Source organism: Schistocerca gregaria, chromosome 8 (genome assembly GCF_023897955.1).
Source record: "Schistocerca gregaria isolate iqSchGreg1 chromosome 8, iqSchGreg1.2, whole genome shotgun sequence".
Classification (NCBI taxonomy): domain Eukaryota; kingdom Metazoa; phylum Arthropoda; class Insecta; order Orthoptera; family Acrididae; genus Schistocerca; species Schistocerca gregaria.
This window is the reverse complement of record NC_064927.1, coordinates 453,540,233-453,552,660: the sequence shown is the minus strand read 5'-3', so window position 1 is coordinate 453,552,660 and position 12,428 is coordinate 453,540,233. Positions and strand designations below refer to the sequence as shown.

The window sequence follows — 12,428 nt, the reverse complement described above, 5'->3', positions numbered from 1 at the left end:
TTCAGGTAACGGAAGACATGGAAGTCGGTGGGTGCAAGGTCCGGGCTGTATCGTGGATGGTCCAACATGTACCATTTGAATTGTTTGAGTAGTGCTTTGGTTACGAGCGCTGTGTGAGGCCGAGCGTTGTCATGAAGCAAGCGGAGTCCACTTGTCAGCATTGCCCTGCATTTGTTTTGAATTGCCCTTCGAAGATGTTTCAAAGTCTGGCAATATGCAGCAGCATTAATTTTCATTCCAGGAGGCATAAATTCCAACAGAAGAATGCCTTGTCTGTGAAAAAAAAACCAGAAACCATGATTTTCTTCACTGAAATCAACATTTTGCATTTCTCACTTTCGGTAAATTCGAATGGCGCCATTGCATTGATTGTTGCTTGGATTCAGGTGTATGGTGATAAACCCACGTCTCGTCACCTGTCTTAATGTGATAAAGGAGCTCATCACCTGCTTCAGAATAGCGTGTGAGGAAGTTGAGTGCAAAGCCCATCCTTTTCTGTTTGTGTTCTTCCGTTAACAGTTTTGGAACCCAGTGCGCACACAACTTCCTGTACCCTAACTTGACAGTCACAACGTCATGAAGAGTTGTCATTGACATGTCCGGTATGATCTGATGCAATTCTTTCAATGTGAGATGTCTATTTGCACGAATTGCTTCCTTTGTTCTCCAAAGAAGGGCATCAGAGATCACAGATGGTCGACCTGTTCTTTGTTCGTCATGAACATCGGTCCTACCTTCAGAGAAATGACACCATTTCATTACATTTTGTCGATTCATAATGTTCCCATAAACAGAAACAATTTCTTTGTGAATGTCTGCTGGTCGCTGACCTTTTGCATGAAGAAAACGTATGACGGACCCCACTCCGCATTTGGCGGGATTCTGAATCAGCGCAGCCATTTTAAACACAACCTACTCCAACCAGAAGCAACGTTCAGCTGCTGAATGACCGCGAGGAGAAAGCTAATGGTTCAAGGTTAACACCAGTGTTGCCACCTTGCTCGCCTAAACTCTTTTATTCCTCTGGCGTATGGTGTATCTTTACTTTCTGAAATACCCTCGAACTAAATTTTGAAAGTAAAGTTAAATGAAGTTACTGGTTAAAGAAGTGTAACTAAAAGTTTGTTACATAAAATATTATTTTCAGTAACCTCAGTGTAACATAATGCAAAATTTAGAAAAAAGCCAACAATTTACTTTTGATTAGTGAAAGATTGAAATGAATCCACTTTAAGCAAATGAGCAACTGATTTTACTTTTAATATAAAATCAATAAAATTCATACCAAGCCAGCAGAAGTCACATGCTGAACTAAATCCAGAGTAAATGAAATTGTGCGCTCTTAATTTGTGCTGTATCTTTAGTTGTTAGCTTTGCCAGTGAAATTTTATGTTACTTTTAGTGACTGAAGTTAATACTCAAAATTTCAGATTAGTTAAGCCTCTGTTAAACAATACAAGAATGAACAGTTACTGAGGCTGAAAATTTATATTGAAACTGGTCATTAGAAAACACACAAAGCAGGCAATAAGTAGTTAAACAATTTTCATATTTTTATGACACTCGGTGATTGCATGGAAAGGATAGGGACACTGCGATACAGTCAGAAGTAAATACACTATTACATCCATTACATATTAACTATAGTTTGTGTAATAAAGCGTACATATTGAGAATCAGGAGTAAAGTACAAGTCATCAGCAGATATGAAACGCTGAAAAATTTTGGATGCTGCAGAAGGTATATTATCTGCATTTTTGATATTACAAAGAGTGTGTGTCACCCCCTTAATGACCATGTGGGCATGTATAATAAGTATGTGACTCTTATTTTGCTCTCCGCCACAACATATTGAAAGCTGACCAAAATTGAAGTTTATCTGTTGGGAAGCTTTACTTGTGTCTTACCTATTCTCTTGATGTAGGCACTGCATATTTGTATCTTGGTATGTAACACCAACAGCTTTTATACTCTTGTTAATGCTATGTATTCTGAAGTATTTCTAATTTGTGTCCTTTTGTAATAACTAGCAGATCTGAAGATGACTGGGTAAGCAGTTGAAACTAGTAATCACTATTTTCTATGTTGCAATCTTTGTCAAAGAAAGACTTCTTTTCCTGATGACAATATTCTCCTGAGTAGCTCCTGCCTAGATTCGAATGGGAGACATTTTCATATCCAAAATGTTCTATATCCGAGAGGATATCATCATCTTTATACCTTACAGAAAAGCTAGATGCCCTCAGGAAATATAATGGTTGTTGTTTCCACTTGTTCTCGGCTGTTCGCAGTACCAACATAGTAAATCTTTGTCAGCTGTGATCAATCAGTCAATCATCCAGACTGTTTCCTCCACAACTATTGTAAAGGCTGCCATTCCTGTTCAGGAACCTTATGATAGTCTGACATTTCACAGATATTTCTCCGATGTGGTCACAGCTAATGTATGGCTATCTGTATTGTTGAGACACTTAAGCCACTACACTGCAGCAAGGTCCATGGTTTTGGAGTAGGTACATTTGCTACACATTTTGAACTCCAAAGTGAGCAGTGTGTGATCTGAGAGTAAGGACATTGGACCAATAAGTTTGTCTTGTTCCTGACTTCCAAGTTGTCCTTTCTTCATGTTGCAGTGGTACATGTAACTAGAGTGAAAAATTGAAAAAAGAAATTGAAGGAATGCGAGATATTTGTAAAGTGATGGCATATCCTTGCTGTTTGTGCACTTTATTATTACTGAAAGGAAATTTCAATGATTTACAAGTTTGAGTATTATTCTACTTATTCTGGTTTCATAGACAGTCTTAACTTTACTGGTGGCAAAATACAGCTTAAATTTCTGCATTATTTGAAGTATGTAGAATAGTGCTTGCTGAACTAACAGAGTCGTTTCTGTAGGTTTCCTGTGGTGGATGCCATACAATGGTCTTAGCCAGGTGTCGAACGTTGGAAGAGAAACTGAGTTCGGAAGTCAGTGAATCCAGCAGTAATACAGATGTCACAGATGTGAGTAGCAATGTCTTACGTATTTTTGTTTATCGTGTTGCTGGCATAAAGTAATTTTTTTTTACATTTTGGCCATTTAATAGTGAGTTAAAAGGAGAAATTAGCGTAACAGATGTTGCCGCTACAGTATGCAGTTTGTAAATTTTCTAGCTGTAATTAAATGACTGAGAGAATATACATACAGTTCACTACCTCATATTTGCTTCTAATGTTTCAAAGAATATTTAGCTTCAGAACTGCTTGAAGCATTTACAGATTCATAAACCATATTTTGCGGACTTGTAAAACTTGAAGTCTCACCTCAGTGAGATATGCCTGCATATACATGTTTCATATTCTGTCTAGCTTCGCAAAAGGTAGGTGATGCATACAAAAATTACCTGTGTGGATGTCCACAAAATGTCAAAATTTGTAAATGTATCAGAGATAAGATCGAATGATAAAAAAAACCATTTGACAGTTGGTACATTAGTGAATATTAACTAATTTTCAAAAATTGTTCAGATGTAGTGTCAAGTGCTGGTCTTAAGAGTTACAACACATATTTCACAGGTCATTTTAGTCATTTCTTGAGAGGGACTGTGTGGTGTTAGGCAATTTTGCACACTGATTTAGGCAGGTCTCCAATCTGTGTCTCAGCAGATACAACACACAAACAGGTAAAATGTGATAACCTTGGAAGGAGAGGTCTCCACGGGTGGGACTGAGTTATTGAAACCATCTATATAGTGATTAAGACCCCAAGTATCTCACCCTACAGCATTCACCCTGGTGTGCACTCAATTGCAAATATTCGATGAAAAAAATTTCATAATTTTGTGTGTTGTGGAGCAGGGACGGGCCGAGATATCACCTCATGAGCCTTGCCCGGACACGAGTGCCAAAGCACACAGCCCTGCTTAACATTTCCTCCACCGCCACACCATGCTGTCTGAGCGTGAAGAGGGGAAAACTGTGGACCCACTGCACTTAAATGGCAATGCAGTCACATTTCTCAACGATATAGATCACAAGCAAACAAAATTTCCAGTGTGATTTAATTATTTTTGGTGTATTGAAGACATAATATAATTTTTACCTGGTACAAATTATCATCATATGGACAGACACAGACAGTTTCAAAAAGTTTCTCACTCAAGTTTGGTTTAGTTTCATAATTGAGAAACTTTGTGTAAGCAAATATGTCAGTCGAAATATTGCAGTGTAGCGATGCAGGGGGCTCCAAATTTGTCATTAAAGTCCGTAAATTACTCAACTGATCGTATTTTTCAGTACAGGTATTTCGTTCATTCCAAGCAAGTATCAATTCGTGATGACATCGTCTAGACCCGAGTTGACAGTAATCTGAATCTGTTTTAGCAGACTAATAGTTTCTTTCACGGGATAAAATTTTATTGATTATGAAATACAAGTTCTTGAAGTTTATATACAACAGAAAATGTTTAATTAGTAATTGCATGCCATAATTTATCTGTTTAATATAAAGGTGTTTTGATTTTTGTATGCATGTAAAAAGTGTGAATTTATGTGCGGCTTTTACTCTTAGACGAGTTTCCAATTAGAGTATTCTTCAGGAAGAAAACCTTGTGTCACAAAGTGCCTAGCATTTAGTGCATGTTGGTCTACAGATTATTCACATGATTTTGAAATGCATCCCTCTTGGTTTTTGAAATTTTTTTAACACATTCTAAGTTGATTTCTGAATGAATCATAAGTTGATTTTTGAATGCGGGCATAGTGTACGTGATGTCTCTGTCAGGGGAATTCTCGTCGCATCTAGAAATAAACTTTCCTGCAGACAAAAGGGGACGGGGCTATACGAGCTGAGTGGAATAAAGCCGAACGGGTGAATGCCAACTGCTGTTTGTTTATGTGATTGGGTATGCAAATGATCAGCGTTGTTTTAATTACTAGCAAGCTTCATAGATTAAAAAAAAGACTACGAGAGTGGAAATAAGCGACTAACAGGAATAACAGGCAAGAAAGATTATGTATTATCTTCTCGGTGTATCCAAGAAAATGAAATTTTAACAGAAAATTTTTGGTAAAATTGCTAAGTGAGAAAGGGCAAGTTGTACAGTCCCTGGCTAGCAGCCACTTAAGTTATATTGTGGGAGTAGTGCAGAAAATGTGTTGTACAAACGTGTAATAACGTCTAACCAGTGAATAATCGCTGGATAACTAAACAGGTGATTCTGGCAAAGTTAGTAGAATTAACCGGAGAATGAGTTTTGACAATGGTAGGAATAGTTACAAAAGTTGTGACGAGAAGATTGTTTGTTAGAACAACGAAGTTGAAGAAATGGGGACATAAGAAGACTGTTTGTTAGAATGAGGAAGTTGAAGAAACGGGGGCATCAGACAAATTACGGAAGGATATGACGAGTTCAAATTTATCCAAAAATTTCGTACTACTGCTTTTTAGTTGTGAAACTGGAGTGTATGAATGAAATGTGAAACTATTACATAACATAAAGCTTTCTGCGTGTAGTAGGCTAGATGAGCATTTGATGTTGGTACTTTGCGAATTATATTCTGTCGTATTATATAAATGACCATTATTACCAAAACAGTCTCGCTTATTTGGTGTGTGTTACAATTCCTGCAATATTTGAAAGGTCTATTTTCTTTTACCTAGCAGACAGTGACAAAATAAATGTAATCAGATCGAGAAACCATGCCAGTCGTGGATACTATTTGTATTAACAGCTTTTCCAGTATTAGACAACGACATTTCGATTTTTCATGAAGCAAAATGTTTGGCAAATTTCGATGAAGTAACAGATTCTTTCACAGAAAGGAAAGCACGCCATGTAAAGCTGTTGGAAGATTAGAGAGGCAAAATAAAATAAAAAATGCTAGGACCTAAGGATTGAAGAAGAAATGTGTGCTGTCTCGCTTTTCTCTTATCTTTACTGTTTTTATGTATCTTATATTTAATTTTAAGTCACAGAGAACAGCAAGTTATTAGCTAACATGCAATAAAGAGTCCAAATTTTCTGAAGAGTTCTTATTCTTTCGGTTATAAATAATCCCATCCAGTGTTAATTGTGAGGTTCTTTTTTTTAAAAAAATAGGGGCAGGATGTCAAACCAACCGACTGGGAGCAGGAGACACACCACAGGACATTTTAATTTCTGCTGACTTACTGGATCCATGGATGATGGCATCCATTACAAAATATTCACATTTGAGTTCCACAATGCGAAATACAGTGGTATGCAGTAGAAGAATGCTGTGTGAAGAGGCGTGACACCGGACTGTGGCACACTTAAGACCAAATAACACGTCTTACATTTCCTCGAAGTTATTATTATTTATTTTGGGAAGGGAGTGAGACAGGGTTGTAGTCTATCCCCGATGGTATTCAATCTGTATATTGAGCAAGCAGTGAAGGAAACAAAAGAAAAATTCAGAGTAGGATTTAAAATCCATGGAGAAGAAATAAAAACTTTGATGTTTGCCGATGACATTGTAATTCTGTCAAAGAAAGCAAAGGACTTGGAAGAGCAGTTGAACGGAATGGATAGTGTCTTGAAAGGAGGATATAAGATGAACATCAACAAAATAAAAACGAGGATAATGGAATGTAGTCAAATAAAGTTGGGTGATACTGAGGGAATTAGATTAGGAAATGAGACACTTAAAGTAGTAAAGGAGTTTTGCTATTTGGGGAGCCAAATTACTGATGATGGTCGAAGTAGAGAGGATATAAAATGTAGACTGGCAATGGCAAGGAAACCGTTTCTGAAGAAGAGAAATTTGTTAACATCGAGTATAGATTTAAGTGTCAGGGAGTCATTTTGAAAGTATTTGTATGGATGTAGCCATGTATGGAAGTGAAATATGGACGATAAATAGTTTGGACAAGAAGAGAATAGAAGCTTTTGAAATGTGGTGCTACAGAAGAATGCTGAAGATTAGATGGGTAGATCACACAACTAATGACGAAGTATTAAATAGGATTGGGAAGAAGAGAAGTTTGCGGCACAACTTGACTAGAAGAAGGGATCGGTTGGTAGGACATGTTCTGAGGCATCAAGGGATCACCAATTTAGTATTGGAGGGCAACGTGGAGGGTAAAAATCGTAGAGGGAGACCAAGAGATGAGTACACTAAGCAGATTCAGAAGGATGTAGGTACTGGGAGATGAATTAGCCTGCACGGGATAGAGTAGCATGGAGAGCTGCATCAAACCAGTCTCAGGACTGACCACAACAACAACAACATCTCAAACACTCGATGGATGGGACAGCAGGGGGGTGGGGGTCCACCATCTACTATTGCCCCGGTTCAAAATATTATAGATCTGGGACTGATGCACAGAGAAGTCCGAGTTATGGGGGTGGGGGTAGCACCCACATGATCCGTGTTTACTTTTACTGATTTTGCTGTTTCTTCTTTGTTTACTGCCCTCATGTCAAATGCAAACTAAGTTATTTCTGTGGCTGGAAACTGTCAAGTGAAAATACATTCACATAATTACGGAATGCTGAAATATGTTAATAGTTTCAGATTTGATTTTATTTCCACCTTTCTGCCAGTCTAGCATTAATAACTTTGCAGAATAATAAAGTTACTTTTGTCGTTTTGCTAAAGAAATTTGGCTTTTATCTATCTTTTCCTCTGAGGCAGCCAATTTATCTGAAACAAAGTGTTTACCACACTATTGGCTAGTTTCAACTGTTTTCATCTTCTAGCATGATGGCATTATGCCAAAATAAAGAACTCAACATGAGATAATACAGTACTGGTACTCTAAGAAAATTTATATCCCAAAAACCACACTGAAGAGTTTAATATCAGGTTGAGGCCTACTTCGGTGGCAATCTGCACATACAAATGTGCACTTTAAGGTGAATTATTCATTGCAGTATGGTTCACAAAATTCCGACACTCTTGGAGTATCCTCTGTTGTCATGTTTCTTTTGTGACATAATGTAAGATCCTTTAATGTTTGACACATATGAGCTTCCTACGTCATTGCAGCTCCGCAAGCGCGGTGACGCCTCTTATCTGCTGCTCTCTAGCAACTGCTGGAACAAATCTATTTCTAACAGATTGTGGGAAAATATTGGGTGTTTGAAAAGCATTATTTTCAAAGTAAATTGCCTTTACGCAAGGTGAACTATGTGTGAGTATGTATGATCAGTTTCTTAAATCACGCGGTGTTTGACTCTCATTTAAAAGTAACTCTTTGATGACAATCCATTTGGAAGAATTTCGAGCCCAGAAGGTCAGAGATTTATGACAGTATTAAACATTTTACTGGCACATTTGTGTGATGTATCTTAAAAGTGTAAAACGCGCAAAAAAGATCAACATTATATGTGAAAGCTTAGCTTCTCTTTCTTGCAGCTTACTAATCTTAGAGACCAGTACTATATCTGAAAGCTTTTCTTTTCTTGTAGCAGCACTATGTATGTTAACTTTTTCTATTTGTGTGTTCAAGCTATTTAACAATGATGTTGCTATTGGCTGACTACATCACGTGTCCTGTACTCTGAATATCCGCTGTCATCGGCTGGCGAGATCATGTGACATGAGCTATGACTGGCTTACAAAATTGCATCGCAATCTTGATTTTGATGCTTCAGAGAGTACCATGCGGTGTTTGGTGGAAAGCAAATTTATACTTCCGTAATATGAAAATATGCAGTGTACATATTGCTGCACATCAATGAACTTTCCAAAACATGTTTTTTCCCCTGAGTTTTGTTTCCTAAAGTGCCGCAAAATCCTAAGCCGTTTTATAAAACTATAACCATTCAAATGATTCATAAGTTTTACAGTTCCGAGGGAAAGTGTATTTTTAACTGGAAGATCTGGGAAAAATCCAAGATTTTTTTTTTCCTTGTCCACTTATACATCATGTGTAATAAGGTTTATCTGAATACTTCTATCATACATTATTATTTCACATTAACTGGACAGATTATTAGTCGGAAACGAATTCACCCACAACAGATTGTCCCTGTCCCTCACCACTACTAAACTTTTATCGTGACTCTTCACAAGAGATTTGGTATACTGGCACCAAATGTGGGGCCTGAAAAGGATATACTAACAACTTCAGGCCCAAGGCACAAACTTCAACCCGTTGGAAAGGATAAGTACTCACAGCTAACGTGAGATAGTCGTAGGTATGAGTAGGATAGACATAGCATAAAATAACAGTTCTACTGTTTTGACTTTATCATAAACAATCTTCCATAAATGGAGTACAATTGTTCATATATGTTGTGGACAAATAATTTGTGTGTTGTATTGATATTGTATCATTGATATGGAGGTGACAGTAGAAGCAAACCCAAATACAAGTAGAAATAGTAATATACAGGAGTCTATAAATACCATAGTTACACAGGAAAGTGTGAATCTCACATTAATGTTACAGAGCTTTAAGGTGATATTATTAAATTCATGCCGAGTATGCAATGTCACTTAACTCAGACTATGCGACGTTTAGATGGTAAGGTTGATACTAAATTTGATTCCCAAACTGAAAAATTCAACACTCAAATGGGTTTACTCCAAGAAAATATGGGTTCATTAAATGAAAAATTTGATAATAAGTTCGAGTCACTTGAAAATCATATCGTTTCACTTAAAGATGAACATAGACAATTAAATAAGAAATTCAATAACTTAAAAGTAGAGTGGGAAGAACAATTAAATACTAAATTTAGTGAATTAGAAATAAAAGTTTCCATGGATATGACTAACCTATACACCGAATTTATGGGTAACATTTATGAGATGGAGAATAAATGTGAAACCATTTCAAAGGAGCATAGTGATTTGTCAGATAAAGTCTGTAACTGTGAAAGTAGTTACTCGAAGACTAATTTGCAAATCGAGGATCTGTCTAAAGAGATGTCAGAATTCGAAACAGACACTTGCAAGGGCATAGATAAATATTTAAAGTACCAAACTAAGAAAAGAAAGAAAACTGGCGTTCTACGGATCGGAGCGTGGAATGTCAGATCCCTTAATCGGGCAGGTAGGTTAGAAAATTTAAAAAGGGAAATGGATAGGTTAAAGTTAGATATAGTGGGAATTAGTGAAGTTCGGTGGACTTCTGGTCAGGTGACTACAGGGTTATAAACACAAAATCAAATAGGGGTAATGCAGGAGTAGGTTTAATAATGAATAGGAAAATAGGAATGCGGGTAAGCTACTACAAACAGCATAGTGAACGCATTATTGTGGCCAAGATAGATACGAAGCCCACAGCTACTACAGTAGTACAAGTTTATATGCCAACTAGCTCTGCAGATGAAGAAGAAATTGAAGAAATGTACGATGAAATAAAAGAAATTGTTCAGATAGTGAAGGGAGACGAAAATTTAATAGTAATGGGTGACTGGAATTCGAGTGTAGGAAAAGGGAGAGAAGGAAACATAGTAGGTGAATATGGATTGGGGCTAAGAAATGAAAGAGGAAGCCGCCTAGTAGAATTTTGCACAGAGCACAACTTAATCATAGCTAACACTTGGTTTAAGAATCATGAAAGAAGGTTGTATACGTGGAAGAACCCTGGAGATACTAAAAGGTATCAGATAGATTATATAATGGTAAGACAGAGATTTAGGAACCAGGTTTTAAGTTGTAAGACATTTCCAGGGGCAGATGTGGACTCGGACCACAATCTATTGGTTATGACCTGTAGATTAAAACTGAAGAAACTGCAAAAATGTGGGAAATTAAGGAGATGGGACCTGGATGAACTGAAAGAACCAGAGGTTGTACAGAGTTTCAGGGAGAGCATAAGGGGACAATTGACAGGAATAGGGGAAAGAAATACAGTAGAAGAAGAATGGGTAGCTCTGAGGGATGAAGTAGTGAAGGCAGCACAGGATAAAGTAGGTAAAAAGACGAGGGCTGCTAGAAATCCTTGGGTAACAGAAGAAATATTGAATTTAATTGATGAAAGGAGAAAATATAAAAATGCAGTAAATGAAGCAGGCAAAAAGGAATACAGACGTCTCAAAAATGAGATCGACAGGAAGTGCAAAATGGCTAAACAGGGATGGCTAGAGGACAAATGTAAGGATGTAGAAGCTTATCTCTCTAGGGGTAAGATAGATACTGCCTACAGGAAAATTAAAGAGACCTTTGGAGAGAAGAGAACCACGTGTATGAATATCAAGAGCTCAGATGGCAACCCAGTTCTAAGCAAAGAAGGGAAGGCAGAAAGGTGGAAGGAGTATATAGAAGGTTTATACAAGGGTGATGTACTTGAGGACAATATTATGGAAATGGAAGAGGATGTAGATGAAGACGAAATGGGAGATATGATACTGCGTGAAGAGTTTGACAGAGCACTGAAAGACCTGAGTCGAAACAAGGCCCCCGGAGTAGACAACATTCCATTAGAACTACTGACGGCCTTGGGAGAGCCAGTCATGACAAAACTCTACCAGCTGGTGAGCAAGATGTATGAGACAGGCGAAATACCCTCAGACTTCAAGAAGAATATAATAATTCCAATCCCAAAGAAAGCAGGTGCTGACAGATGTGAAAATTACCGAACTATCAGTTTAATAAGTCACAGCTGCAAAATACTAACGCGAATTCTTTACAGACGAATGGAAAAACTGGTAGATGCGGACCTCGGGGAGGATCAGTTTGGATTCCGTCGAAATGTTGGAACACGTGAGGCAATACTGACCTTACGACTTATCTTAGAAGAAAGATTAAGAAAAGGCAAACCTACGTTTCTAGCATTTGTAGACTTAGAGAAAGCTTTTGACAATGTTGACTGAAATACTCTTTTTCAAATTCTAAAGGTGGCAGGGGTAAAATACAGGGAACGAAAGGCTATTTACAATTTGTACAGAAACCAGATGGCAGTCATAAGAGTCGAGGGGCATGAAAGGGAAGCAGTGGTTGGGAAAGGAGTGAGACAGGGTTGTAGCCTCTCCCCGATGTTATTCAATCTGTATATTGAGCAAGCAGTAAAGGAAACAAAAGAAAAATTTGGAGTAGGTATTAAAATTCATGGAGACGAAGTAAAAACTTTGAGGTTCGCCGATGACATTGTAATTCTGTCAGAGACGGCAAAGGACTTGGAAGAGCAGTTGAACGGAATGGACAGTGTCTTGAAAGGAGGATATAAGATGAACATCAACAAAAGCAAAACGAGGATAATGGAATGTAGTCAAATTAAATCGGGTGATGCTGAGGGAATTAGATTAGGAAATGAGACACTTAAAGTAGTAAAGGAGTTTTGCTATTTAGGAAGTAAAATAACTGATGATGGTCGAAGTAGAGAGGATATAAAATGTAGACTGGCAATTCCAAGAAAAGCGTTTCTGAAGAAGAGAAATTTGTTAACATCGAATATAGATTTAAGTGTCAGAAAGTCATTTCTGAAAATATTTGTTTGGAGTGTAGCCATGTATGGAAGTGAAACATGG

General features: G+C 37.5%; 1 protein-coding gene across 3 annotated transcripts in view; it reads left to right on the top strand.

The window, feature by feature from the left end:
- LOC126284213 (X-linked retinitis pigmentosa GTPase regulator-like) overlaps positions 1-12,428 on the top strand; it is a 277,559-nt gene that overhangs the window by 171,228 nt on the left and 93,903 nt on the right. For 2 of the 3 annotated variants that reach the window (XM_049982982.1, XM_049982984.1), the window contains one exon: positions 2,899-3,006. The exons of the other annotated variant lie outside the window; for it this stretch is intronic. In XM_049982982.1, coding sequence (XP_049838939.1) covers positions 2,899-3,006 — 108 coding nt within the window. The remainder of the gene's footprint in view (positions 1-2,898; positions 3,007-12,428) is intronic. 3 annotated transcript variants of the gene reach the window in all.